Source organism: Mus musculus, chromosome 11 (assembly GCF_000001635.26).
Source record: "Mus musculus strain C57BL/6J chromosome 11, GRCm38.p6 C57BL/6J".
NCBI lineage: Eukaryota > Metazoa > Chordata > Mammalia > Rodentia > Muridae > Mus > Mus musculus.
The window spans coordinates 89,982,370-90,007,572 of record NC_000077.6 but is presented as its reverse complement, the minus strand read 5'-3'; the positions used below and the strand labels follow the sequence as shown (position 1 = coordinate 90,007,572).

The window sequence follows — 25,203 nt, the reverse complement described above, 5'->3', positions numbered from 1 at the left end:
TGGTGATTGTTATATATGTTTAATAATATCAGGAAAAGCATATTAATAGCAGGAAATTTTCCTAAAATGAATTCCTTATAGCCTTGCTTCCTAAGGGTGAACCTGTCACAGATTATATAATAATCTGAAGCAGGCCATTTTAGGATGATCACCTGCTAGTTATTAGCTTGTCCCATTATGGCTCCTGACAAAGCATGTCTATGAAGATGTGTGTATAGTCTACAGTGTGAACAATACTTATCCTAGCTGGGTATCTAGGAATGGAAAGGCTGGATGGTAGGGTAGTTACGTGTTTAACTTCTTAAGAAGTTATGAAAAGTTTCTCAAAGAGTTTAAACAGTTTTACTCCTATCACGAGAGAGAGAGAGAGAAAGAGAGAGAAAGACAGAGACAGAGACAGAGAGACAGACAGAGAGAAAGAGAGAGACAGAGAGAGAGAGACAGGGGAGACAGGGGGAGACAGAGACAGACAGAGACAGAGAGAGACTGAGAGACAGAGACGGACAGAGAGAAAAAGAGAGATAGAGACAGAGGGAGAGAGAGACAGTGAGAGACAGAGAGCGACAGCCAGACACACACACTTACAGAGAGAAAGGGAGAGAGAAAAAAAGAGAGAGAAAGAGAGAGAGAGAGAGAGACCTAGCTCCTCCTCAGCTTTGCCAACACTTTTTATTGGGATTCTCTCTTTTTTCTTTAAAAAATACATTTATCTATTATTTCTCTCTCTCTCTCTCTCTCTCTCTCTCTCTCTCTCTCTCTCTCTCTCTCTCTCTCTCTGTGTGTGTGTGTGTGTTTGTGGTATAAAAATGCCATTAACACAGGTGTGGAGGTCAGAAGACAACCTATGTAATTCGGCTTCCTCCTTCCATCCTGTGTGTTCTGGGACTTGAACTCAGCTCATGAGACTCTGCAGCAAGCACCTTTTCCCATGGAGCCTCCTTCCTAGCCCTGATGAATTCTTTGCCTTTAGCCATTCTAATAACTATACAGTAATACCTCACTCTGGTTTTAATGCAAACTGTCTGAAGGACCAATAATGCCGAACCTCTTTCCCTGTCATTTGGTAATAGCTTCTAGGTGAGATACATAATTAAATATTATATTCACTTTTGTTTTCCATAGGTTTTTTTTTATATTGACACTGAGGAGTTCATATCCTTGTTTTTACTGCACAGTTAAACAACACCAAGTTAATCAATCTCTTATTGACCTCTTAAACAGAACTCTGCCTCACCTTGTGCTGTTTTCCGTGTTGTTGAACATTTTCATTACGTTTCAGCTTCCTGAGTCCTTCTCACCCTCGCTCCTCTCTATCTCCCCCACCGCCTACTCACCCCACACCCCACCTTCCTGTTCTCTTCTTCTGGAATTCAAGTCAGAAATTCTTGGCAGTTCTGCATGGCTAGATGGACCTTAGTGAGTGGCACATTCACACTTAGTTTCTCTATCTCCTCATGGTGTTCTCTCAGGGTCACCTCTTCACTTCTGTATCACTCCTACATTATAGTAAGCCAGCCATTTGATGATGCTAAGTTTTCATTTCAATAACTGTTTTCCATTTGTAGAAATTCTACTGTGTGTGTGTGTTCTGTTCTTTTATTACAGCCTGGGACTCCTTTTGGATTGCTATAAATGCACCAACTAGTTTTCACATTGGAGTTATCATCATCATCTGCTTTCATCAAAAGATTAGAACCTTTTTGGTTTTAATTGTATATCTTCTAATTCCTTCATATGGAGAGCTGTTTCCTCGGGTACTGTTATTATTTTTAAGGATCAGATCTAGGGCCTCATGCTTCTGAGGCAGCTGCTCTGCCACTGAACCATGTCCTAGGTCCCGTTTCCTCAGGCCTAGGTGACTCTTAATTCTGTTTTGTACATCTTTCTCCTGTGGTAACTCTGTGTTGTGAAAGTATCTCCTGTTTTGATCCTGGCAACAACCCAGAGGTTGAATGGTCCTAGTCGAATTTTGTGCCTACTCATTACCTGTGGTTCTCAACACAGGCATCAAAGGCAGAAGTATTGTGTTTGGGTGTCCCCAAGCCCCTGAAGACAGGAAGTCTGAGGGATGCAGGCTGAGTTGCTGATGCTTGTGTGTGACTTGAAGATTCTGCTCTACCTATAGCAGATGGGGAGCTGGACCAGAGTCCCCTTATAAAGCCTGAATCCGCTAAGAACTCTGTTGTTCCGATGAAAACAGGAAGTTCTCCTCCTCAAAGAGACGCACGCTCTTCCTACACTGGAGAGAGATTAAAATCCATGCTAAATTCAGCAGAGGACCTGTCTGTCACACCTTTGCCACACTAAGCTGTCTAGAGGACATTCTTTGGTAAGCACAGAATGACAGGACTCCTTATGACTTGATACTAGCAGCAAGACTTGTTCCTTGGCTTTACGACATGCCCTCTGACATATTTGATATATGTGGACAGGTGTCAATAGGGTGACAGAAAGGGTTCATTCTCAACAGGGGTCATGCTCAACAGCCTCTTTTATAAAGGAGCTCCTCCACGGACACAGGATTGCAGAACCAGGGGTGGGGAGTATGGGGATGGGGAAACGCCAAGGCAGATGCTATCCATTCTGAAACATCCTTTCCCATGGACCTCTCTCTCTGTGGCTCCCACTCTGTCTCCCTTTTCTGAACTCTACCCCGCACTTCTTTGTTCTCAGCTGTGTGCCTACAATTATTATTATTATTTTTTTTTTGGTCTGTCTTATCCAGCGTTTCAACAGCTGAGACCAGGAGCTTGGGTGGCTGCGTAGTCAGTTCATCTAAGAAGGCATCTCCTCTCCAGCACACAGGAGGCAAAGGCAGGGATATCTCCATGAGTTCCTAGTCAGGTCTTCACTGTGAGACCTGGATCTTCCACCCCACACACCCTAAAGAGACATTTTCTCATAAAGGAAACAGGTTGGATTATTTATGTAAATCGTCAATAACAGGCCTTAAACAAAAAAGGTGTTTTGTTTTGTTTTATTTACAAAAAAAAAAAACAAAAACAAAAACCCAACTATTTAAAGCCAGTTTACAAAAGCTCCAAGGTCACATTTGCCACAGCACAGACAAATTACAATTTTATTCACCTCAACATTAATTTCTTTTTCCTACAGGACAGAAGAAAGCCATTGTAGATTCTTTTGTGGGTGGGTGGGTGGGGGGGACCTGCATGAAAGAAAACCTGCTTGGTAACATGATTGTATTCTGTATTGACAAAAATAAAATAACGTGTGTGTGTGTGTGTGTGTGTGTGTGTGTGTGTGTGTGAGAGAGAGAGAGAGAGAGAGAGAGAGAGAGAGAGAGAGGCAGACAGACAGACAACATATTTAAACATGTACAATAAAGCAGTTTGAATTTGGTCTCTTGTTTCTTCTATGGTCCTGTTCATTCCCTTGGGCCTCTCTTAATCCATCAATATTTCTGTGGTGACAAAGTTCCGATCCCATGAAAGCACACAATCATGACTGGTCCTTTGGCAATCTTTGACAATCCTCCACATTGGTTTCCTTGTTGGATGAGTGTGAGTGGATTGCTTGTTTCAGTAATAGTTTACACCTGTGAGAAAGCTTACAGGCTACCACTAAAACTGCAAGGAAATTTGTCTTGAAGCAATCTTTCCCGTGTTTTGGAATAACTTACTTTCCTTCTGTCCTGTACAAGAAAATCCATGCTGAGGCAAATAAAACAGTGATCTGTCTGTTTTTTGGCAAATGTGACCGTGGGGCTTTTGTAAACTGGCTTTCAATAGTTTTTTTTTTTAACCACTTTTTTTCCCCTTCTAGTATTGAAAAAATTGTGTTTCAGTTTATTCCTGAAAAACAAGAGGGAATGATCATTAAATACCACTTTGGTAGGCACTGGGATATTCTACGGCCCTCGACTATTTAAGGCAGCACAGTCTTTGACCCATTTTACAGATTAGGCAATTTGGCTTTCCAGGCGGTCTTGGCAATTGAGTGGTGTTTGCACTTATCTTTGAACTCCCTACTTTACTCAAAGCCAGGGTTGCAGATTTCGGCTGAGTAAGACTCAAATGAACAAAAAGATCTTTGAGTTGCAAGACCTAAATTATGCAAGCTGCAGAAATCCAGGTACCTTATCTTTCATATCATTTGTACCCACAAAAATCTTGTCCATTGTGATCTGATTTCTTAATTGTGACTTCCTTGCCCTTCTGCTGATTCTAAGGGATTGATTCACAAAACACGGTTTCAAAATGTATACCAGAAAGAAGAGCATTTTTAAAAAATTATATATATATATAAAACTAGCATCTGACCTCTGAGACTTTCAAGCATTTGTGTTCGGTCCCTCTCCCCAAATGTCTTCCAGAGACCTTTCCACCTTCAGAGAGGTAGGGGGTAGGAATCTCACGCAGGTTTGAAGGGTGTGGAGGTGAGTATAGGATGTGCTGGCCCTACTTCCAGAAGTTTCCCTACTTCTTCAGCCCTTCCTTCTTTCTCCAGATAAGCGACAGCTTTTTTTCTAGTATTTTTTAACTCGGCATTCTTCTTAACCTTTGCTTAGCCCCGCCTGTCTTCAGATCTGGAACCGCCCTCTTAACCTCCGCTCCCCACCCCCGCCCTCCCACGTCCCGCCTCCTCGACCAAGTCCCGCCTTCTCTCTTCCCTGCCAATCAGGTTGGGGTCACCTTGTGACCCCGCCCCCGATCTCTCTAAGGGCCAGTGAGTGACCTGCGCTCCGGGCGCTGTATCCTGGCTGCGGAAGGATGGCGGGGGCCGCATGCTGCTTCTCGGACGAGCAGTTCCGGGAGGCTTGTGCTGAACTCCAGAAACCGGCGCTGACCGGGGCCGATTGGCAGCTCCTGGTAGAGGCCTCAGGCATAACCATCTACCGGCTGCTGGACCAGGTAGCAACTGACCTGCCCGCTGGAGGAGGTCAGGGGCCTGGGCCCCCTGGTTAGGACTCGCCAAGGGTACTCCACTGCTCTGCAGGGGTGACTAGGCTCCTTGGAGCTACTTTACCCTGTGTAGATCTTATGCGGCTGGCAGGTTGTCCGAGCTCAGCCTCAGGTCATTCCTGTTGCTAGACTTCTGAGTTGTAATTTATGTTTTACTCTGCAGCGTTTGCAAAAAAAATCAAACGGCCTGGGAGTAGGGAATTGTATTTAACGGCTCGTGGTTGAAGATGGGGCGAGGTGCCAAAGAAACCCACCCGGTCTAGGATCTGGACTTTCACTGGGAGTGGGTATAACGGGTCCAATACAGGGTTTCCGAGATCGAGCTGGAGTGGCGTGCCCGTGGACATATAGGAGTGTGTGTTTATCTACATTCACAAGAGAGAGGCATTTGGCAGCAATCAGCTGATAGAAAACAGAAAATGAGTAGTTTGGAAGTTTAGCCCAACTTCAGTCCGTTTGTTTGCTAGGAAAATTGAAACATTGGTCTATTCATTCCTACACCATGCCAGTGTCTGCAGAGAACATGTTTCCTTTTGCCAGATGGGTGCCAGTTCTGTATGGGGTACAGAAGGGCCATGTCCTGAGGCAGGTAGGAAAGAGACAAGACTCATGGACTGGATGTTCAGAGCTGGCCAAGAGGTAACAGTAGCAATTCCATCAATTTAGTGACTGTCTTCTGTGTGGGTGTGATCTAATTTTAAGGTCTATTTAATAATTCGGTTGTGAAACTTCATGCAGAAAGAGCAATGGAGGCCGGAGGAGGAGTGTAGTTGGTTGTTAAGCATCTTGAGGCATCTTAAGAAGCCATTGGAACCAAGTAGCTAGTCAGGTGGGAGAAACTGGAGGTTTGGCATCAGTTGCTTTGCTGTAGGCAACAGAAGTTCCTTGGCACAAGATCAGACTGGTATAGCAAAGGATTCCAAATACTGATCTATTATGGGAGCCTTGGCTTTCACAGGTGAAGGAAGCAGACATGGAGGAATGGCGTAACTGTGTCACAGAGGCAGAGAAGTTCAGGACAGATGCAGTTGGAGGGTTTATAACCTAGTGCGAGACATTTGTGGAACAAGTTGGATTAGACGGAACTGTGTGAAGGTGGATGGCGTTTCTGGCGTGCAGAGGTGGCCTCCCTACAGCTGAGGTCACCCAAGCTTCGTCTGTGAGGTTACATCGCAGCCTGGATCTACATAGTTTCACAGTCCTCTGGGGTTAGGGCTACTTTGTGAGGTTGGCAATAGGAAATTCTACTGTATGCCTCTGCCGTGTCAGAGACAGGAACTCACTGACGATAATTATCAGCCTGGAGGATGGCTTTGTGCCGTGCCCCACTTAAACTTCAGTGCACAGAGAGAACCTCTAGCTGCCCTTTTGTCTTTTCGCTAATTGTGCTCACATGCATCCACAGGTGTGTGCTTCTTACAAGAGACCCCGTGCCACATACAGCACACAGAACTAGCATCCTATTGAGACTTTAACAACTCCCAGTGTGAAACTGGACAGGACACTTTGAGGCAAAACTCCTGCTCTCTCCCTGCCCTTACCCTGCCAGCCACATAACCAGGCACTCGCTGAGTTGTGTGTCAGGTATCAGAACTCCATCCCTCCCCTTTCTCTTCCGTTTTGAGTTTGGCTTCTCAGCACCTCTCACCTCATATTGCCTCATCTTTATAACTGGTCCCTTGGCCTTCTGCCTGTTGACTGTCTCCTATCCCAAATGTTCAGCACCCGACAGCCAGTTTGTGATCTTATCGATGTCATCCTTAGTCACAGAATTACTACCAGTCATTGTGATAGCCAACACTTGCAGCATACTGTCATGTAATCTGGGCACCAGATACTTGGCAGATATTGACTTACTCCGGTCTAATGTCAGCCCTAGGGTAGATGCTATTGATCATCACCTTTTTGCCCATTTGGAAAGGAGTGTGTGGAGGAAATGAGTTGGTTGGTTTGAAATTATCATCAGCCTCTGAACCCAGCTGTTTGGTCCCACACTTGTTTCTTAAAACCCTTTGTCTCTCTGGACAGAAGGCACAGGCCGGGTGGAAAGCTAAGTCTCAGTTCACCTTTTCCTGCAGCATCTGCCCATTCCCTTGGATGTAGGCCATCCTCTGTACATGAACATAAAGACATCACGGTTCTAGGAAGGTACATGATATAGCCAAGGCTTGGGATTCAGAGGTGTTCCCAGGGTAACACGCAGGCTTTCTGTCCATGAAGCCCCTTCCTTACTCTACCTCCTACATCATTCTTTGGTAGAGAACCTGGAATATAGAATGGACTATGCTGAGAGAGATGGACTGCCTCATTATTAATGTATGGAAAGAGAGACCAAAGACTGGTTATATACCCATTCGATGGTTATTGATGCTCTACAGTGATTTAAGTGACATGACACTCAAAGAGAGTGTCCTTTCTGAAGGTCCAGTGGTTTGCTTAGGAAGATACTGTGCAGGTTGGTTAGACTAATGGGCTTTTAAGGATCATGCTTAGCATGTTGTTGATGGCCTCAAGGTGGCCATTGGTGAGTGACTGATTTGCCTTCCATCCTCCTCATCCGAGGCAGTTGAGGTGGTCATCTTGCTGTTCCTTGTGGTTTTCCCTTTAGCATCCTTTATTGAAATGAGGATGGAAGGAAGACAAACTGCACATATAAATGCAGCTGTGACGGGTTTACTGTGAGGTTTTGAAAGGGTTAAGAACAAATTCAGAGGCTTTGGAGCACTCTTCGATGATATACGTTATATTTTAAATAAAAAAGTAAATTTTGCCATCTTTTAAAGTAGATGCAAATGATTCTGTGTAGCTCAGGTTATCCTGGAACTCTGGATGATCTTTCTGTGCCAGAGTCCCGAGTGCTGGCATTTAGGGACATGCGGACAAGCACCACGCTAACATACCTTCCTAGGCGGGAACTTTTGACAAGCAACATTTTTATGTGCGTAAGACTCTAGTCTTTATTAAGTCACAACGTGTCCCACATGGAAAGTTCCCTCGGGACCATCCTCTCCAACATCAAACTTTTGCTTGGACTTTGTTTCATCTGAGTAATGGTATAAACAGTTGAAAACAGGGCAGCGAGGAGCTGAAGGCAAACCAATGTCTGTCGTAAGACTAGCTGTCCCTGATGTTCTGGTTAATGACCCCCTGGGAGCAAGTGTGGTCCTCTGAGCAGTACTCGTAGGTTCTCCGAAAAGAAGAACCATAGGCCTCTAGGAGATCTTTCCTGGTGATCTACAGTCGTGTCCTGCAGGACTGCGTTACCATGGCAACAGTCACCAACATGGCCTATAGATCTGACTCTTAACACACAGAGGTCACAACTTTGGTTTAGACAGATGCTGGGCCGAAAGGATGCAGCTGATGATCAACTCTACATAGGTGAAGCGAAGGGGACTTCTCTGGTGTATACTAGTCCTTTGGCTGTGTCTCAGCTAGGTGAGGAGCCAACAGTCCTGTCCCAGCGATGGCTCTACCTGGCACCGCTGTCCTTAGGAGGCTCTTCCAGGCCCTAGAGGACAGTGAAACTGCATTGATCCGGCTGCACTGCGGCCCTGGGAAGGAAGCTCGGCTGACCTTAGCTGACAAGGAGTCCATCTCAGCAGAACAGAAGTTTCATCTGCCACCCCATAGCTGGACCTAATCCAGTTTATAACGCAGACCTGCGACCCTTAGGTCTTAACCCCATCTCGGTTTCTTAGAGAGTTTTGAGATATTACATGGATGTAGCCAGCTGTATTCTTAACAGTCTGTGGCCATAGCGGCTTCACCTTTGACCCCTGACTTCATCTTGGTGAACATGCATACTTTTTATTTGTTTTGGGTTTATTAAGTCCCTTAGAATGGCAGGAGTTGGTGAGCACCCGCAGCTTATACAAGGATACCTTGTCCCCTCGTGCAGTGGGAGGGCACTTTGCTGCAAGAGGCCAGGTCAGGGCACAGCACAGGGAGCCTTTACAGGGCTAGAAAGGGTGGCTGTTGGCTGCCTTACAGTCCGCCATGAGCGTATAGATAAGTTCCACCAACCCCTCGTGGGCGGCGCCTCTGTTTGGACCAGGTCAGGAGGGTGTGGAGGGGCAGGTTCTATCCATAGGTGATTATTCTATGTGGGAACTGTGAAGGCCAACTGAAAATAAAGTGTTGGTAGTCTCTGTTTCTCTCCTGTAAATTCATGGTGCTCGCTCTGCTGAGGTTGCATGAGCGGCGTGTCAGTAGCTGTAGCTGTGCAACTGAAAGTAAATTGCATGACCTTTTCTTTAAAAAACAAAAATCTTAGCCATCATTAAAACAAACAAACAAACAAACAAAAAACCCCCCTCCTCCCCCCCAAAAAATCCCCTTAGCGTGGTGTTTATGTAAGCCATCAGAATCACATCTTAACATTTAGTCACCCCAGTAGCAGTAGGGATTCTACTTATGTCCCTAAGCTCAGTGCCTGGCATAGAGCAGGTGATATGTAGGCTTCGCCCTCCCGCCAAATGTGGAGAATGTGTGGTCCTCTGTCCTCACTTCTTAAACGGGAGAAAGGAGATCAAATGTCTACGCCCGTCATAGACTTCAGCTGGGTCACCTTATGGCCACGACCCTCAAACACATCCTATGACTTGGAAACTCTTCTTTGACCCATTTACCGATAGGTAGACAGCGAACTTAGACTATGCTCCGCTTATGGCTCCAAGCCCATGCTGCCGCTACCATGCTGTCCTTTCTGGCTACAGAGTTTAGGAGACAGCTCTTAGCGATGACAGTGGAAAAAGGTGGCAGCGTCTAGCTCAGAAACAGCATCTTAGAGATAACATTTTGGCCATCAAGGGTCCTGTTGGGCAAATGCACCAGACTTAGGGACCCAAGGAAGCTCCCAGTGCAGTGTCCATTTTGAATTGAGAACGAGAACAGCAGAAGGGACAGGTTATCCATGCTTTGTGCCATCGGTTGACTCTTAGCAAGTCACCGGATCTCTTAAATCATTGGTCTTTGGTCCTTGCTTGAGGTAAGATCTTATGCAAAGGGCCTTCTTTGAATCATCAACCTGTGGTTTGGTTACCTTAGTTATTAGCCTGAGGTTTGGATAAAACATGCAGAGGGGGGTGGAGCTAAGTGAGACACTCTTGGGGTAGAAGGAGCTGGTGTCAAAAGACTCACACTCTCTGTTTGACCTGGTACTGTTCCCTAAGTCAGACTGAGGGAAGTCATTCAGTATCTCCGAGTTTCATTGCTTCATATAAGGATGGAGATCACAGCAATGTCCCTGTCTACCTCAAGGACCACACAGATGAGTCAATAAGCTCATGACTGGAAAATTGCTTGGAAACGAAATTGACAAGACCGTCCCTGATATTATTGAAAGAATCATAGCATGCCCAAGTGATCGGAAAAACCTCCTCCAAACAAAGCGTGTGGCTATCACAGTGACCACTGATGGGTCACCAAGGGAAGCACATGGTGAGAGGCCTATGCCCGATTGCTTCTCAGAGGCAAGAGCCTAGATCCTTTCCAGCTTTTGAGTTTTCCGTGAGTTACTTAATGGAAGGACATGCGTAGTTCTTTGTGCCTCTTCCAAGTTAAACATTAACCATCAATTTAATGCTCACTCTAAAGGCCTTCTCCTTTGGGAGAAGGGCGGGGCCCACTTGACTCACGTGACCACACTCTTGACTGAACAAACAATGTAGGCTCAGTTCTTCAAATCGGTGGAGAAAGCATGTTGTAAGGCATGCAGACCCCTTACAACCTTGGTCTGTGATGTTCTCAAAACTGACCGGTCTTAATAAAAATTACCACAGTCTCTATCCATAGCTACTGGGCTGGGCTACCATGCAGAGCAGTATACCAGTGGTCCTCCCTCAGAGGTGTTCCTGCTCTCTGGAATTCTTTCTCACTTTTCCTTAAACTATTTGCTCTACTCTGTGTTCATATGTCCTTATTTTTCGGCATAAGCCATGGGTTTGGGGTTGCATTGGAACCAGTGATCCTCATTCTGGCTCCCCAAGTCACCAAGCTCACAGTGGTGCTTTGAAGGGTCATGATCCCCATAGAGTCATAGGTTTGAACGCTTGGTCCCCACTGGTGGAAATGTTTGGGAAGGCTTAGGAGAGGTGGTCTTGCTTAAGGAGTCACTTTAACACGTGTGTCACTGGGGGCAGGCTTTGACATTTCAAAACTCAAAAGCATTTCCATCCCCTCTCCACACACACACACACTTTCGGGTGAGGGTAGAAGCTTTCAGCTACCTTCCTCTCTGGCACCATGTCTGCTTGCCTGCCTGCACGCTTGCTACCAGATCCTCAGCCCCTGGGATGGTAGTGAAGTCATTCCTGAGACTGTAAGCAAACCTCCAATAAACCCATCTATAAGTTGCCTTGGTCATGGTGTCTCTGCTTAGCAATAGAAAAGTAAGATGCTCACCAGGAATCCAGAGAGGCTCCATTATTCTCAGAGAACCTCATGGTCCTTTCTCTTTGCATTTTAACAAGGCTTTGCATTCCTCTAGTGTTTTAGGGAAGTTATACATAGTCACATTGTGTTCCCCAATAGCCGTAAGTTGTAACATTGTTCTGCCATTCTGTTTTAAAGTAATGTGAAATAAAGACTCCATCCAGACCTAGCAGAGACTTTCAGGAGTCGGGTGGCTCTTGCAGTGGGGGCAGCTCTTTGGCTCTAAGGCCTTCAGCCTGGTGACAGTTAGGCATGTGAGTTTCTCTTCTAAATAATAGTATCTCGGGTTAGGGAGAACCATGCATGGGAAATGAAGAGAAAAGATGGTGATATTGGACAAGAAAGCAGAGAGTCCTTTGCTCCTGTTCAACAAAGGGAGTGTAGGCTGGCTCAAGGTAGGCAGAGTTGGTCAAAGATCAGGGCCTTGAAGCGAGGAGAAAAGTTCATTTAGCTAGTTTAACAAATATTTTCCTTTGATTGATCAGTGTGGAGAGGCAGCCCAGCTAATGGGTTATGAAGCTAAGAAAGGGACTTCGGAGAATCTGCTCTTTTGAGTCCGTCCTGCCATATGGAGAAATGGTTTTCCGTTGTTGTTTTGCATTTCCTTTGTAGTCAGTATATTATATACCAAAAAGGATGGAGAGCTGGCATTTTCAATGTTTCTTGTGTGAGCTCACGCACATCCACATGTGTCCCTCTTTATTTACTTACATTTGTGCGTGCCTACACGAGTTTACATGTGCATGCAGATGCCCGTGGAAGACTGAAGAGAGTGCTGGCTGCCCTGGAACTGGAGCTGTAGGAAGTTGTGTACTACCCAGTGTGGCTGCTGGGAACTTAACCCACGTCTTTTGCAAGAACAGCAAGCGCCCTTAACTGCTGAACTATCTCTCCCACCTTCCACCCTGGTTTTTCAAGGGTGCCGGGGATCCAGAATTATGTCCTTATACTTACAAGGCCATTTTTCTTTAGACTTTCACCATTTCCTAGTATCAAAAGTTTCAAATAAAATTCTGCAGTGTCAGTGAGCACCATTTTGGGTCAATTAAGATTGCTTTTAGGAGCAAGTAAGAAAAAAGACAACAACAACAAAACAAAACAAAACAACAACAACAAAGCTGGACTGAGGCTGCCCCAAATCAAGCTACCTTGTTGTCCTGCATAGCTGATAACTCAGAGATCTGTACATATCAGTTTAGCTGACCCATCATGCCAGAAACTCTGAGCCTTTCTCCTCTGCTATTTATTTGTTGCTTTTCAGTCCTAGAAGAGTTGGCACAGATCCAAATATCAGGTCCCCATTTGGAGTAGGGAGAGAGTGTCACTTGGATGCTCTCCAGCACAGGAGAGGAGAAATGTTCAACCAGTCCCTTGGTTGAACAGGCATAAAGGACTCTGCTCTGTTGTCCAATCATGCCATCTTTTCTCTTCATTTCCCACGCATGGTTCTCCCTAACTCATTGCAAGAGCCACCCGATTCTTGAATACTCACTAGCCATTCACATGCTCCTGGGGGCTCTCCCGGAAGGGGGGAAGTGGGTGTGCACCATATCACTTCCCCCACCCCCACCTGGTTCTTCTGGCAACTGTGTTCCATGCATGATACTGGCAAATTCACTGCCATCCACATAACCTTTCAGTATTTGAAGTGTAGGAAACGGTCTTAGAAATGGAGCATTAGACACCCAGTATGGTTTGCTGTAAATGGGGGATGTGAGACATTTTTAGAGGTAGCTGTGGGAGACTTCAGGAAAATCCAAACCACTCTTGCAGAAACATATTTGGAGTTATTTATTACAGTGTGGGTAAGCTTGGAAAAATACCCGAAACAAAAATTTTCCAATTATTTGTAAATCTTAATTTTTTAAAAGGCCTGATACGTTGTTAATATAAATTCCACTGAGATAAAACTAAGCATTGTGTTTTTCTATGCCAAACCGTAAAAGAGTGGTACTTAGTCTCCGGGAGCTGCTTCTTCGCTGTTTCTGAGAACAGAGTCTGGTGTATACATTTTCTAAATATTTGAAGAGGGCAAACAGCCCTTGAATGTTAACATTTCCTAACACTCATCTCTGGGAAAACTTCCCTATTGAAAAAATGGACTAGGGTTGTGAACAAAGAGTTTTATGATCATTTTGGAAATACTCATTTCTATAAAATATTCTGAAACAGACTTTCCATAGTCTCAATATACTAGTAAATGTAAGAATAATTCCAGCTGTTGATACTATATCATATCCATTCATTCATGAAGACAAACATCTGCTCCCTTTAAATAAATACTATCAACTATTATTAATAGATACTTATTAACTGTGAGGTTACATGTCACTCATTAAGTAGTTCATAATGTCTTCGGACTTCCTACAATGAATATGTATAATTTTTACAATGATGAAAAATCACTTTTTCTTTTAAAGGATGAAGTAAAAATGAGTATGTTTGCTGAACACATTTAGAAATCACTAGTGGGAAAGTGCTTTGATCTGGGAGTTTGGGCCAGGCTAGGGAGCTCAGCAAAGGTGGGACTGAGAAACCAGGAAGGGGGCAGGCAGCGAGGGTCTTGTTCCTCTGGAGTGCTGGTATTTTTCAGTCCTGACGCAATGGGAGAGACTAAAGGAAGTCATCACAATAGTTCATTCTTCTGGGTTCATGTAGGTTGGGTAGGTCGTTCTATTTTTCTCTTTGTCTTTTCTGGTCCTCTTCTGTGACACAGATAGGATCAGGGTCACGGAAGGTTGTAACTGCATTCAGGAAGGGCCGGGACCTAGTCTAAGAAAATCGTTTGCCTTAATTTTTGTAGATACCCACAGTTAATCATCGAAGTCCCCACCCCATGATCATTATCTTAACACATAAGAATCCTGGTTTTGGTGAACATATGTAGAAAATAGGACTTCTATTTTCTCAAACGACTCGCCCATTCTCATTCTCTCCCCTGCTCCTCTTTCTCTCTTGATTAAAATGCACCTGAACTGGTCTGAATGGGTGAATATGAGGAAGCCCTCACCTTGCTCCTTTCTGTCAGTCCAGTGGAGACAAATTGAAGCTGTCTCTCCTGAGGCCTTTCATCAGAACCTCAGGACATCAATCCATGCTGAGATATACAGGTCTTCAAACTCAGCCAGATACCATTGGCTTGTGGGAGACTCCTAGCATCAAGCCATATGCTTATATTGCTGTCAGATCATCATAGATTCACTTCTAATTTCTCTCTCCCTCTCCCCCTCCCTCTTCCCCTCCATAAACTGGGATAAGGTTTGTTATGTTAATGCCATTCCAGCTGGAAGCCTCCCTTTAGAAGGATCTCCCAAGGCTTTCTTACACTTCCCTTGGGTTCTCAACATGGGCTTTAAGGTACTTCAGTGAGTAATTAGTGGTACCCGAGCCTCATCCAAGGCTGTGTTTTTTCTACTTATCTACTTGTGTGTCTGTCCTTCACTTTTGTCCAGTCATCGCTTTTGTCCCTTAGAGCTTCCTCTTCATACTAGCAGCACTTAGCTAGACCAAGCTCAGGGAATTCGGAGTTGCCGTTGAACCCAGTGATGTGTAGTGGGGCCACCTGGAGCCTAAACCCCCTGCACAGACAAGGACTTGGCTTGACAGAAGGAAGAAACTCATGTACTTGTAGTTTAGAAATTGTCTTTTTCTAAACAACAGAACCACCTGTTTCAACATGGTTTGAAACACAGCTGTTCCCTTTTTAGTCTTCTTGCTCAGTAAAATAAACAAAAACATATAACCCCTCCACATACACACTCCAAAGTAAAAACAATTGAAAAACTCTGTCTTGTAAAGGACTTCACAAGAAAACATTGGTTTCATTGTGCTCTGTGGATATGTAGGATATACCCCTTCCTCAGAACTCTGGCTGCCCATGGAGCATACCTGGTTCCTGGCAATCAGCCAGACTAGACTAGAACTCTTACCCCAATAGCTCACAGATCCCCCTTTCCAGTTTCTTCTGTGTTAGTCGAGTCCACTCCATCACCTGTCATGTCCAGCAGTGGTTGGCTGAATTCTCCTTGGTGATCTATTTCCCTCCCCTCATTCTTCCAGCAGTAATTCCTACTGAATTTACCTTCCCGGTCTTCCCACCATGGATGTTAGCTTCCCGTTTCTGCATTATTATCTGGAATAGTGTACTGGGTTTTATTTTCTTTCTTTCTTTCCTTCCATTCTTCCATCCATCCATCCACCCACCCACCCACCCATCTATCCTACATCCTGACCAAAGTTTCCCTTCCCTACTTTCCCAGTTTCTCCTGCTCCTCCCCCTTCTCCTCTGTTTCTCTTCTGAAAGAGGGGCAGGCCTCCAGTGGATTATCAACTAGGCATGAGTGCACCAAGTTTTAAAGGTCATTTCTGTACCTCTATGGTGTTGTTCTTTACCAACTCAAAAGCTTTTGCAATCTAACTAGATCTGGCCCAAACTATCCTTAGTCATATCTGGCCACATCTCTGTCCACAGTCCTCCTCTGGCTTTCCAGAGCAATGAGAATCAAAGCCCTACTCTTACCATGGTTTTCAAGGTCTTTGGTGTCTTGACTCTTCAATATCTCTAACCTCTGCTCCTACCACTCTGAGATCTAGACATTTCTCTTTAATCACATCAGTCTATCTATTACTCTTACCAGGAGTGGCTTTCTTCATTTCCCAATGGCCAGTCTTTCTGACGTTTAGAACATGATATCTTGCTAATTCTTGGGAGATGGTTCCTTATAGTGGCCTTTTCTACCTACTGTTGACACAGGTCCTCCACAAAACACTGCTTACTATGTAACTCTTCTTATATCCTACTTAAATTATCTGGCTAATGCTTATGACTATTCCCTCCACCAACACCTGCAGCTGTATATAAGACACAGGAGACCAGGAGCCCTACCTCTTCCTGTTCTGTGGTCACCAAGACCCCACAAGAGAGCAGTGTTTGGTGTGGTTGAACCCCAGGTCCAGTTGTTTTGTATGTGATGTGGAATCTCAACTCCAGCATCAACAAATTGTTCCCCCCACCTCTGTCTCCATAGCCAAGTGGACTTTATGAGTATAAGGTGTTCGGTGTCCTGGAAGGCTGCTCGCCGGCTCTCCTCGCAGATGTTTACATGGACTTAGACTACAGAAAACAATGGGACCAGTATGTGAAAGGTGAGTGATGGCTTGTGTCAATTAAGAATCCTTTGAGAGTTAATCTACTTTTGACTAATTTAGTCTTGTTATACTTGAGGCTATAGCATGGCCTTCACCACCTCCAGTACTCACCTTCACAGAGGCTTCGAGGCAGTCTTCCATCTGTCCTCACGGTTGCTTTGCCTTGCTTCCGGAGCTGTGCTTGCACACATAGCTTGATTGCCATGGACGCCTTCCCAGAAGATAGGCAGCCAAACTTCCTTTTGGAAATCGAATCAAAGATCTCCAGATGAGCAAGGGCGCATGCATGTGAGGAAGTGAGAGACTGGGAGAGGGGGTAGCTGGAGGGCCCTGGAGGTCCAGGAAGCCTCAAGACAGAGGGCGCAAAGCAGCTTGTTCAGAAGTCACTGGCAGGTGGGGTTGTGGGGTGGTGATGTCCTCTGACCCACCTCCTCTACTAGTAATCTGAGAACATCTCATGACCCATAGCAGGGACAGGATCTACAGCCTACATAGTCTATATAATGGAGAGAAACACCGAGTTGGAAACCATTAAACAGAGAACCCCCTACATCTCAGAGGGTCAGTGTCCCTGTCATCTCAGCCACTGTCGAAGAGACTTGCACAGTGAAGTGTTTAGTCAAGACTACTGCAAGTGTCAAAGGCGCACCCCCATCCGGATGTTTCTTCAGCTCTAGCCTGTGCCCCTCTGTATTGACCTAATTCTCAGGCAGGTTCCTGTTCCTTGGGAACGTGTCCTCCAGAAGATACAGACTCAGACTCTCATCATGCAAATAACTCCAGGAAAGAGAGTCACACCTTCCCGATAAAGTCAGCCAGAGTGCCGGGACTCACTCTCTGCAGCTCTTCTCAAAGCGACTGCTTGTTTTGTGAATCCTGGACATGGAATCAGGCAGCAGCTTCATGCTCTCACATACTCGTCTTCATTAGGGAACGTCAGCACATGGGCCTAGCCAAGGGAGCCGACTGACACCGTCCCACTCCCCCAGCAGCCATAAGGCAATCATGTGACACACACTTTGCCCATAGATGCCTGTGTGGGTCCTGCTTGGAAAAGAGCCATGTGAGGAGGTAGCTAGCCTGTAAAACCACCTTTGTTCATGTCAGCTAAGGTAGCTGACTTTAAAAAATGAAAAGTAAAATAAATAAATTGATGGGAGCACAAAAGAAAAGTAACTGCAGAACCTACCATCAGCTGTCCACACTGTGGTTTCTGGTACAGTGAAGCTGTTGTTAGATTTGCTAGGACAATCTGGAAGTCCTGACTGTACTGCTTTTGGGTTTTAGGACTACCCAAGAGTCTTGTGATCCATTGGGCCTAAAAAGGCCATGGTCATTCATTTATTATGGTCATATCTTGCTCCTTTTCCAAACCCTGAAATTGCTCCTTTACCTACTTAAACCTCATAGTAGAGAAGGGTAAGGCAGTGTGTGAGGGAGGGGGCAGTGTGGGGGGGGAGGGGGAGCAGCAAGAATACTAAACACACAGAGGCAACAGGCCCACTCATTCTTTCCCTTCATGACTGTCTTTAGTGTCCTATTGACATCAAGAGGCCACAAAGCTCCCTAATCAACAGTCTGTTTCTGATAGCATTCTTCTACATGCTACATGGACCCTTGACATCTCACCCACGGATGTCTTGATCCTCTCTGGATGGTTAGATGGGAGCCCACCGCACAGGCTAAGCATAGGCTGCTCTTTGGTTCTTTCACTCTGTCCTCCAAGAGCTACAGTTTGCATGTCCTGACACTAGAGCACAAACATTAAGGGAATTTGGTTCCCAAAGCTGTAGCAGGTGGTTAGAGGAAAGACACAAGAAACCCAGCGTTAGCCATAGTTCAGCCATGTTCCGGCTGTTTGAGAACACAGCTCTCTGTGGGCCTTTTGTTTCCCAGATGTCCTGAACTTATACATGCTAGGCTCTGACTTCCTCAGTGTCTGGCTAAGCGTTGGGAGGCAAACCTTGATGGTACTCCCGGTCCTCTAGTGACACCTGGTGGTTGGCCTGCTTTAATGCCGATGGTAATTTCTTATACCGGGTTCCTTACATTCTATCCCTGCCTTCTGTTGGTACCATGGACAAGTGTTGGGGGCTTATTTAGGTTTTCTGTGTTTCCATGTCCTCTAGACCACCCCTAGGCAGCAAGCTTTCAGCGACATTAAATATACTTTTGTTTTAAAAAATAGTTCTATGTCTTGTGAGTTGAGGGGTTTGTCACACACTGAGGCTGAAAAGGCTCCTTGAGGCCACTGGGTTTGGCAGGTACGTTAACCTCTTGTGTTCTGCTTCAGAACTCTACGAGAAGGAGAGTGATGAACAGATGGTGGCATACTGGGAAGTGAAGTACCCTTTCCCGCTGTCCAACAGAGATGTATCCTTTCTGTACGGCACTCTGTTCTTTGTCTCTCTTCGTGTGCTGCGTTCCCCAGCCGCCGCCCTTACACTGGGATCCACTAACGTCACGGCACTGTCTTGGGTCCTTACAGAACTGTATGCTAATCCTGGAGCTTCTTGTGTGACTTTTGGAGAGTCCAGAGTGTTCTTTCTGGGTGTGACCACTTAGGGCAGGAACCACACCCGGGGTCGCTGGAAGGCAACCTCCAGAGAAAGTGTCAAAGGTGGAAATTGATGAGTCTCAAAAATTGGGAGTCCGGGGAGAACAGGTTATGAAGAGTGTGAGTCCAGATCTTTTGATCTCACAGAAGAGCAGGTGGGTCCCATGGACGTGAGCTAACAACTAACAGGCAGACAGACTGATACGGCAGAGGAACCAGGCCTCACCACTTTGTTTCTAACCTCTCTTCAGCGTGGCCCTCTTGACTGCTGTCCTGGATACCAGGTGTATGATTTTCCTTTCCATTTTTTCGTTTATAAAGTGAAGTGGTTGACTGAAATGCAGGGAGTTTTCCCTCCCGTCTAAGCCTATTAATTGTTGTTGCTGCAGACAAATAGCTGCCCTGACAATAGTCCACCTAAGGACATTGGAGATGAGAAAGTATAATGATTTGTATGGAAGAAGAGGCCACCGTGAAGCCGATCACTTTGTACATTAATTTTAGAATGAATAGAAAGTAAAGATTGAGGCTTTTAAAGACGTCATTGTCTTTGATGGACTAGCACTGCCGACCTTGGGAATGTTTTGTGCATGCTTCCAGAGGTGGAATTGTTTTTGCTGTTCTTGGTCAACCAGTGTTAATTCAAAGAGTACATCTGCTTACTAAAATTCGAGGTGTGCGTAAGTGTTCCTACAGTTGAGTTGTGACAAGGACACCTTCCATGGGTAGAGGTCTGTGGTGACAGCTGCGGATGAGACAATATCTATGGGTTGATGCAATTTCTATCCAGTGTTTTTCTGCCCCTGGATTTCTCTAATGCCCCTAACATCCCGGCCTGTGGACCTGAGAGTGTTTGATTAGCGTCCCCATGATTACAGCTAAGTGAATAGTGCTCTCAGGATGCCTTCCTGGAGAAGGAGGAAGGTGACCCTTGTGTAACCAAGCATTCAGGGGATCTGCTCACAGCCAGGTAACAGGCACTCTCCAGTGAGAATTACCGTTGACTGTGAGGTTCAGCTCTGCAGGGAAAGTGGGCATTCTGCAGAAGGGACCAGTTGTTACGTGGAAGGTGCAGAGAGACCTTCCATTGCCACCAGTGTGGGCTGCTCTTTCGCTGGCATCATGCCTTGACTGGCTATGCAGTACGTCTACACCCGCCAGCGCCGAGACCTGGATGTGGACGGGAGGAAGATCTACGTGGTCCTGGCCCAGAGTATCTCGGCACCTCAGTTTCCCGAGAAGTCTGGGGTCATCCGAGTGAAACAGTACAAACAGAGCCTGGCGATCGAGAGTGACGGCAAGAAGGGGAGCAGAGGTAAAGCTTTCGGGGCAGGGCAGCAGCTAAGCCAGTGCCATTTGAGTAGGAGGCAGCTTAGGCAAAAGCTTATCCAGTGAATGTAACCATGGCCCGGGAACAAAGGAGACGTGAGGTGGCCATGTGGGAGTGTTTGGATCCACATCAGAGATTGGCTAGGCCTCAGTGTAGATGTTCCAGTCTGATGCGGTGCACTCTTCTGCTTGTTAACATTTATTTATTTTATTCTTACATGTTCATTAGTGTGTTTTGCCCACATGCGTTTCTTGCCTGATGTTTGTGGAGATCAGAAGACGGCATCATATCTCCTGGGACTAGAGTTACAGGTGGTTGTCAGCCACTACGTGGGTGCTGGGAATTGAACCAGGATCCTCCTTAAGAGCAATACAGGCTCTTAAAAGCTGAGGCAACTCTCCAGCCCCACCCACCACCCATTCATTCTTTGTTGTCCAAATGAAATCAGAACATTGAAACCCTTGAGTTTAGAAAGAGTTGCTTCCGGCTTACCCTGTAGCTATAGGGACCGAGCCTAGACAGGGCTAGGGGATTGGCAGGTGTGGATTGGAGGATCCAGCCCTTCACACACACAAGGCCAGAGACTTAAGAACATCGAGTTCCAGTCTCCAAGAAGGAAAACGGGGCAACCGCATCTGCCATACCGGCATGAATGTGGCCCACAAAATCCGAACCCTAAGTCTGCTGCTTGTTAGGTCTGTCTTCTCATTTTTCTGAGCTTTATTTCCTCGTGTATGCTAACCGTCAGTTCCTTGGGGCTGTTTGGATAACGATGATGTGCAAACGTCTAGCGTTCATCAGGTGTCTAAGAAAGCACAGCCAAGTGTTTCCCTGGCTGCATTTTCAACAGTACTCCTGTGTCAGTAGCCGCAAGGCAGGTCGGGGCATTTCACGTGCTCCTTCCTCTGCGCTGTCTGGGTCCCAGTCGGAAGACGGCTTTGCGGAGCTTTGTTATTGTATTTTTCTAGCCCCCGTGTCCCCCCCCCCACTCCTCCTGAATTGTCTTCTCTTCTCTTTTAGTTTTCATGTACTACTTTGATAACCCGGGTGGCCAAATTCCGTCCTGGCTCATTAACTGGGCAGCCAAGGTGAGATCCCAGGAGTTAGGCAGTGGGGAGTGTGCATTTGACAAATGTTGACTTAGCCTGTGGGTTGTCACAAGATGCATTGTCCCAGGGTAACGAGAGTCTTTTATGAAGAGCTCGGTTGAGTGACTTGGTGATTATTGGAGTGGCCAACACCCAGGATGGAGGCTGAGACATAGGACAAAGACTCTGTTAGCCAAGAATGTCAGCCCTTCCCTGCTGGTAGCCACGGACCCTCCATGATTACTCGCTGGAACTTCCAGACGTAAGGCTGCCCCTTACAGGGACTCCAGTGTTTTCAGTATCTGCTTATGAGACAGTCAGACCTTGCTTAGAGACAAGCAGACCCTCCCTGGCTCAGAGGAAACCTCTAGTTCGGTTGTCTTTGCTGTTTTTCAGTCTCTCGGGCCAAGTTACAGTGGTAGTGACTCAGATCACTATAGGCTGCCACTCCTAGGGTCCTGCATCACTGTGACAATTCAGCAGGCTTTGTGCAGGTCCTGTGGTGAACTCCAGTGGCTCATGGGAAAGTAAGAATGCCTATAGGTGTCAGAGGCAAACAGATGCAATTCTGAACCTGGGCTCTGTTACTGACTGTTTTCTGTTAGTCAGGGAAGTCCAACTTCCTTTTTTTTTTTTTTTTCAAAAACTGAAGATGAATAATGCCCCCTGCATGGAGATGAAGTCAGTGAAACAGCATTTTTGCAAAGTCATGCACAGTGCTTGACACTGTACAACATATCCCATCCCCTAACCACAAACACTATTTTTTTTAAAACAGTAAGACAAGCCCTTCCACTTCTTTAAGGAAGTATCCAGCAATCTAATTCCGACTCTTGATTTACTTTGTTCCAGTCTTTTGTTTTGTTTTAATTTTTTCTTTCCTTTTTAAAAAAATATTTTTAAGAAATTATATGCATATGTGGATGGGGATGTGTGCATATGTGTCTGGAGGGTCCAGTTGGCCCTGGAGCTGGAGTGACAGGTGGCTGTGAGCTATCTGACATAGGTGCTGGGACCTGACCTCAGATTCATCACAGGAAAAGCATGTGCTTTTAGGCTGAGCCCTAGTCCTAGCCTCCCTTCCTTTTTAATTAATAATAATTTCAAAAGGAGCTCTGTAGTTTTTATTAGCAGAAGTCAACTCGAAGGCCCTGTCTTTCAAGCCTTTCAAGTCTGTCTGCTCTGGGTCTTGCCTTCTGCCGTTTTCTGTGACAGCGTCATGTTGAAATTGGATCAGGGGCCCCATTGTCTTTGATTACCCCCCAAACCCATTGTTTTTCTCTGCCACACTCCAGAGAATGAAGGATACATAGAAACATAGTCTTTTCTTTTGCAGAATGGAGTTCCAAACTTTTTGAAGGACATGGTGAAAGCGTGTCAGAACTACCACAAGAAAACCTAAGGAGGGGACTGGGACTCCGTCATCCATGAAGGACATCTCTGGCTGTGCTACACCACCTGAGGCTCGCCCTTCCATTCATACTTCCCATCTTCAAAGCGCTACTCATTCCCAAGCAACCTTGCCTCTGGCCAGCTCCATCGGCTCCATTGCTGCCTTCTTTCCCAATGGTCATACTCAGAGCCTGTTACCTTCTTCCACTATTGAATGGGGCCCATGCTTGTTTATGTTTCATTAGGGAAATCCTTAGTGGGGGGAAAAGGCGCCATTCTGTTGTGCCATTTGGGGGGGAATGGGTGAAAGGAGGAAGGACGACAAGCTATAGAAGCAGCCCTTCTTGGAAAGCAGGCTCACTTCAGGACTCTCTCTTGCACCCAGAAGTGGTCTTTAGCCCACAGTTGACCTTCCATGTTCGAATACTGGAGATAGAGTGATGTCTGTTCTCTTGATGCCTCGCTGATTCGGATAGGCTGGGGTTTGGGGTGACAAGCAAGTGGGGCTGTGTTTCCCCCTTGGGCGGCATTAGTAGCTACTATGATATCAGACTCCTCTGAGGGGTGTCCCAGCACTAACGGAGCATATGTTGAGATGACCAAGGCTTCCTAATTGCCCACATCTGGATTTTTCCTTTCCCATCCACTGAGAAATAGCTGCCTCTACCTCTCGAGCTGTGCATTTGACTGCAAGCCTCAGGCTTCAAAGATGGCTTGCGCATAGCCCAATGATAGTGTCTTCCTATGTACTAAGGTGACTTTCCATTCTAGACTGTTTGGAGATGTTGAAGGGACAGTAATGGTTTACAATGGAGTGAAATGGAAGTAGTGATTTGATGTGCTCTTTGCCCCCCCCCACCCCCACAAGGTTTCTCTGTGTAGCCCTGGCTGTCCTGGAACTCATTCTATAGACCAGGTTAGCCTCGAACTCAGAAATCCACCTGCCTCTGCCTCTCGAGTGCTGGGATTAAAGGCGTGTACCACCACTGCCCGGCACTTCGCCTTTTTCTTAGGAATTCTACCTCTTCAAAACAGGAACTCAGAACCCTGCGTTTGATCCTCGATGTTAGTAGGAAAATACATTCTGTAGCCAAGACACAGCCTTAATGATCTCAGGGGAAAATTGTAACCACTGTGTGCAAACCTTGATTAACGAACATGGACACTCAGGATGCAAAGGCAGAAGAAAGGGATTGTTTAAGTGGGATTCCTTAAAGTGTACGTTCTTTTCTGGGAAGAAAGTTGTGTTCTGTGAATAAACGCAGTGACTTAGGCTTCTCTGTGTGCTGTCTCCCTCTTACCTTTCTTTGTGGAAGAAGGAATTAGTTATGTTGCCTCTTCTGTTTGCAGGGACACCTGGCCCAGCTCAAGACTAGAAAGAAGGGAAGAAAGAAAGGAAGAGGGGGAAGGAGGAAGGGAGGGACAGACAGACAGACAGACAAACAGAAAATTTGTGGCTGGAGAGATGGCTCAGCTGTTTATAACACTGAGTGTTCTTTCAGGGGACACTGGTTCACGTTTAGATTGCCAACACACAAGTGGCAACTCATCTCCTTCTATGTAATTTCAGTTTCAGGGCATGTGACACCCTCTTCTGGCTTCCACAGATAACTGCATGCAAATCATGCCCTTATGGACATGCAGGCAAAACACCCATTAAATTTAAATGCATCTTTTTTAAGAAGAGAGAATTTACAGCTCACTTACATTCAAGGTCACGTACAACTTCTGGAAGGAACCAGTAGAGTGCTTGGTTACATTTAAAATTCAGCTTTGTTCTTCAATTTCTCTAAATTTGATGATAGGGTTGGTACTAATAGCAGTAAAAAGGCTCATGCCAAGCAGGGTAGAAAGGAAGGAAAGAAGGAAGAGAGGGCAGGAGGGAGGAAGGGAAGAAGGAAGATTTCTTGTCAATGAACACAGCTTCTCTCTAATTTTAACTTTCCCTGTGGCATACGCCTATTGATCCCGGGAATAAGATTATACAAGTAAACGAATGCTTCGTAAAATTGTCATTAAAACGCCATTAGCAATAAGTGTCTGGTATTTGATTTTCGAAATATGGGAACTCATTGTCATATATCGTGAGTGTAAGTTAATCCCTGAGCAGTCTCCTTGAGATGTAAACAAAGATCAAAGCTTTTGAACAGGATCGACACAAAATGGTGCCACTTAAGCCAATTCTTTTTTTTTTAAGAGTATTTTTCCGTTTGTACTACTGTTTTGCTTGCATGTACGTCTGCACATCATTTGTGGGCCTGGGGCCCATGGAAGCCAGAAGAGGGCATGAGATACCCTGGAACAGATGGCTGGGAGTTGCCATGTGGGTGT

At 45.7% G+C, this 25,203-nt stretch overlaps 1 protein-coding gene across 2 annotated transcripts; it reads left to right on the top strand.

Annotated features, from left to right (window-relative positions):
* The first annotated feature begins 4,678 nt into the window (after nt 1-4,678).
* Pctp (phosphatidylcholine transfer protein) lies at nt 4,679-25,029 on the top strand. Of its 2 annotated transcripts, NM_008796.3 has the most exons (6): nt 4,679-4,871; nt 16,385-16,502; nt 18,799-18,878; nt 20,206-20,377; nt 21,413-21,480; nt 22,817-25,029. In NM_008796.3, exons 1-6 carry the CDS (start codon nt 4,731-4,733, stop codon nt 22,880-22,882), a joined length of 645 nt encoding a protein of 214 aa, NP_032822.2. In that variant the 5' UTR covers nt 4,679-4,730; the 3' UTR covers nt 22,883-25,029. The 2 variants fall into 2 exon arrangements, with proteins under 2 accessions (NP_032822.2, NP_001303301.1); NM_001316372.1 differs by lacking the exon at nt 21,413-21,480.
* Nucleotides 25,030-25,203: the final 174 nt, after the last annotated feature.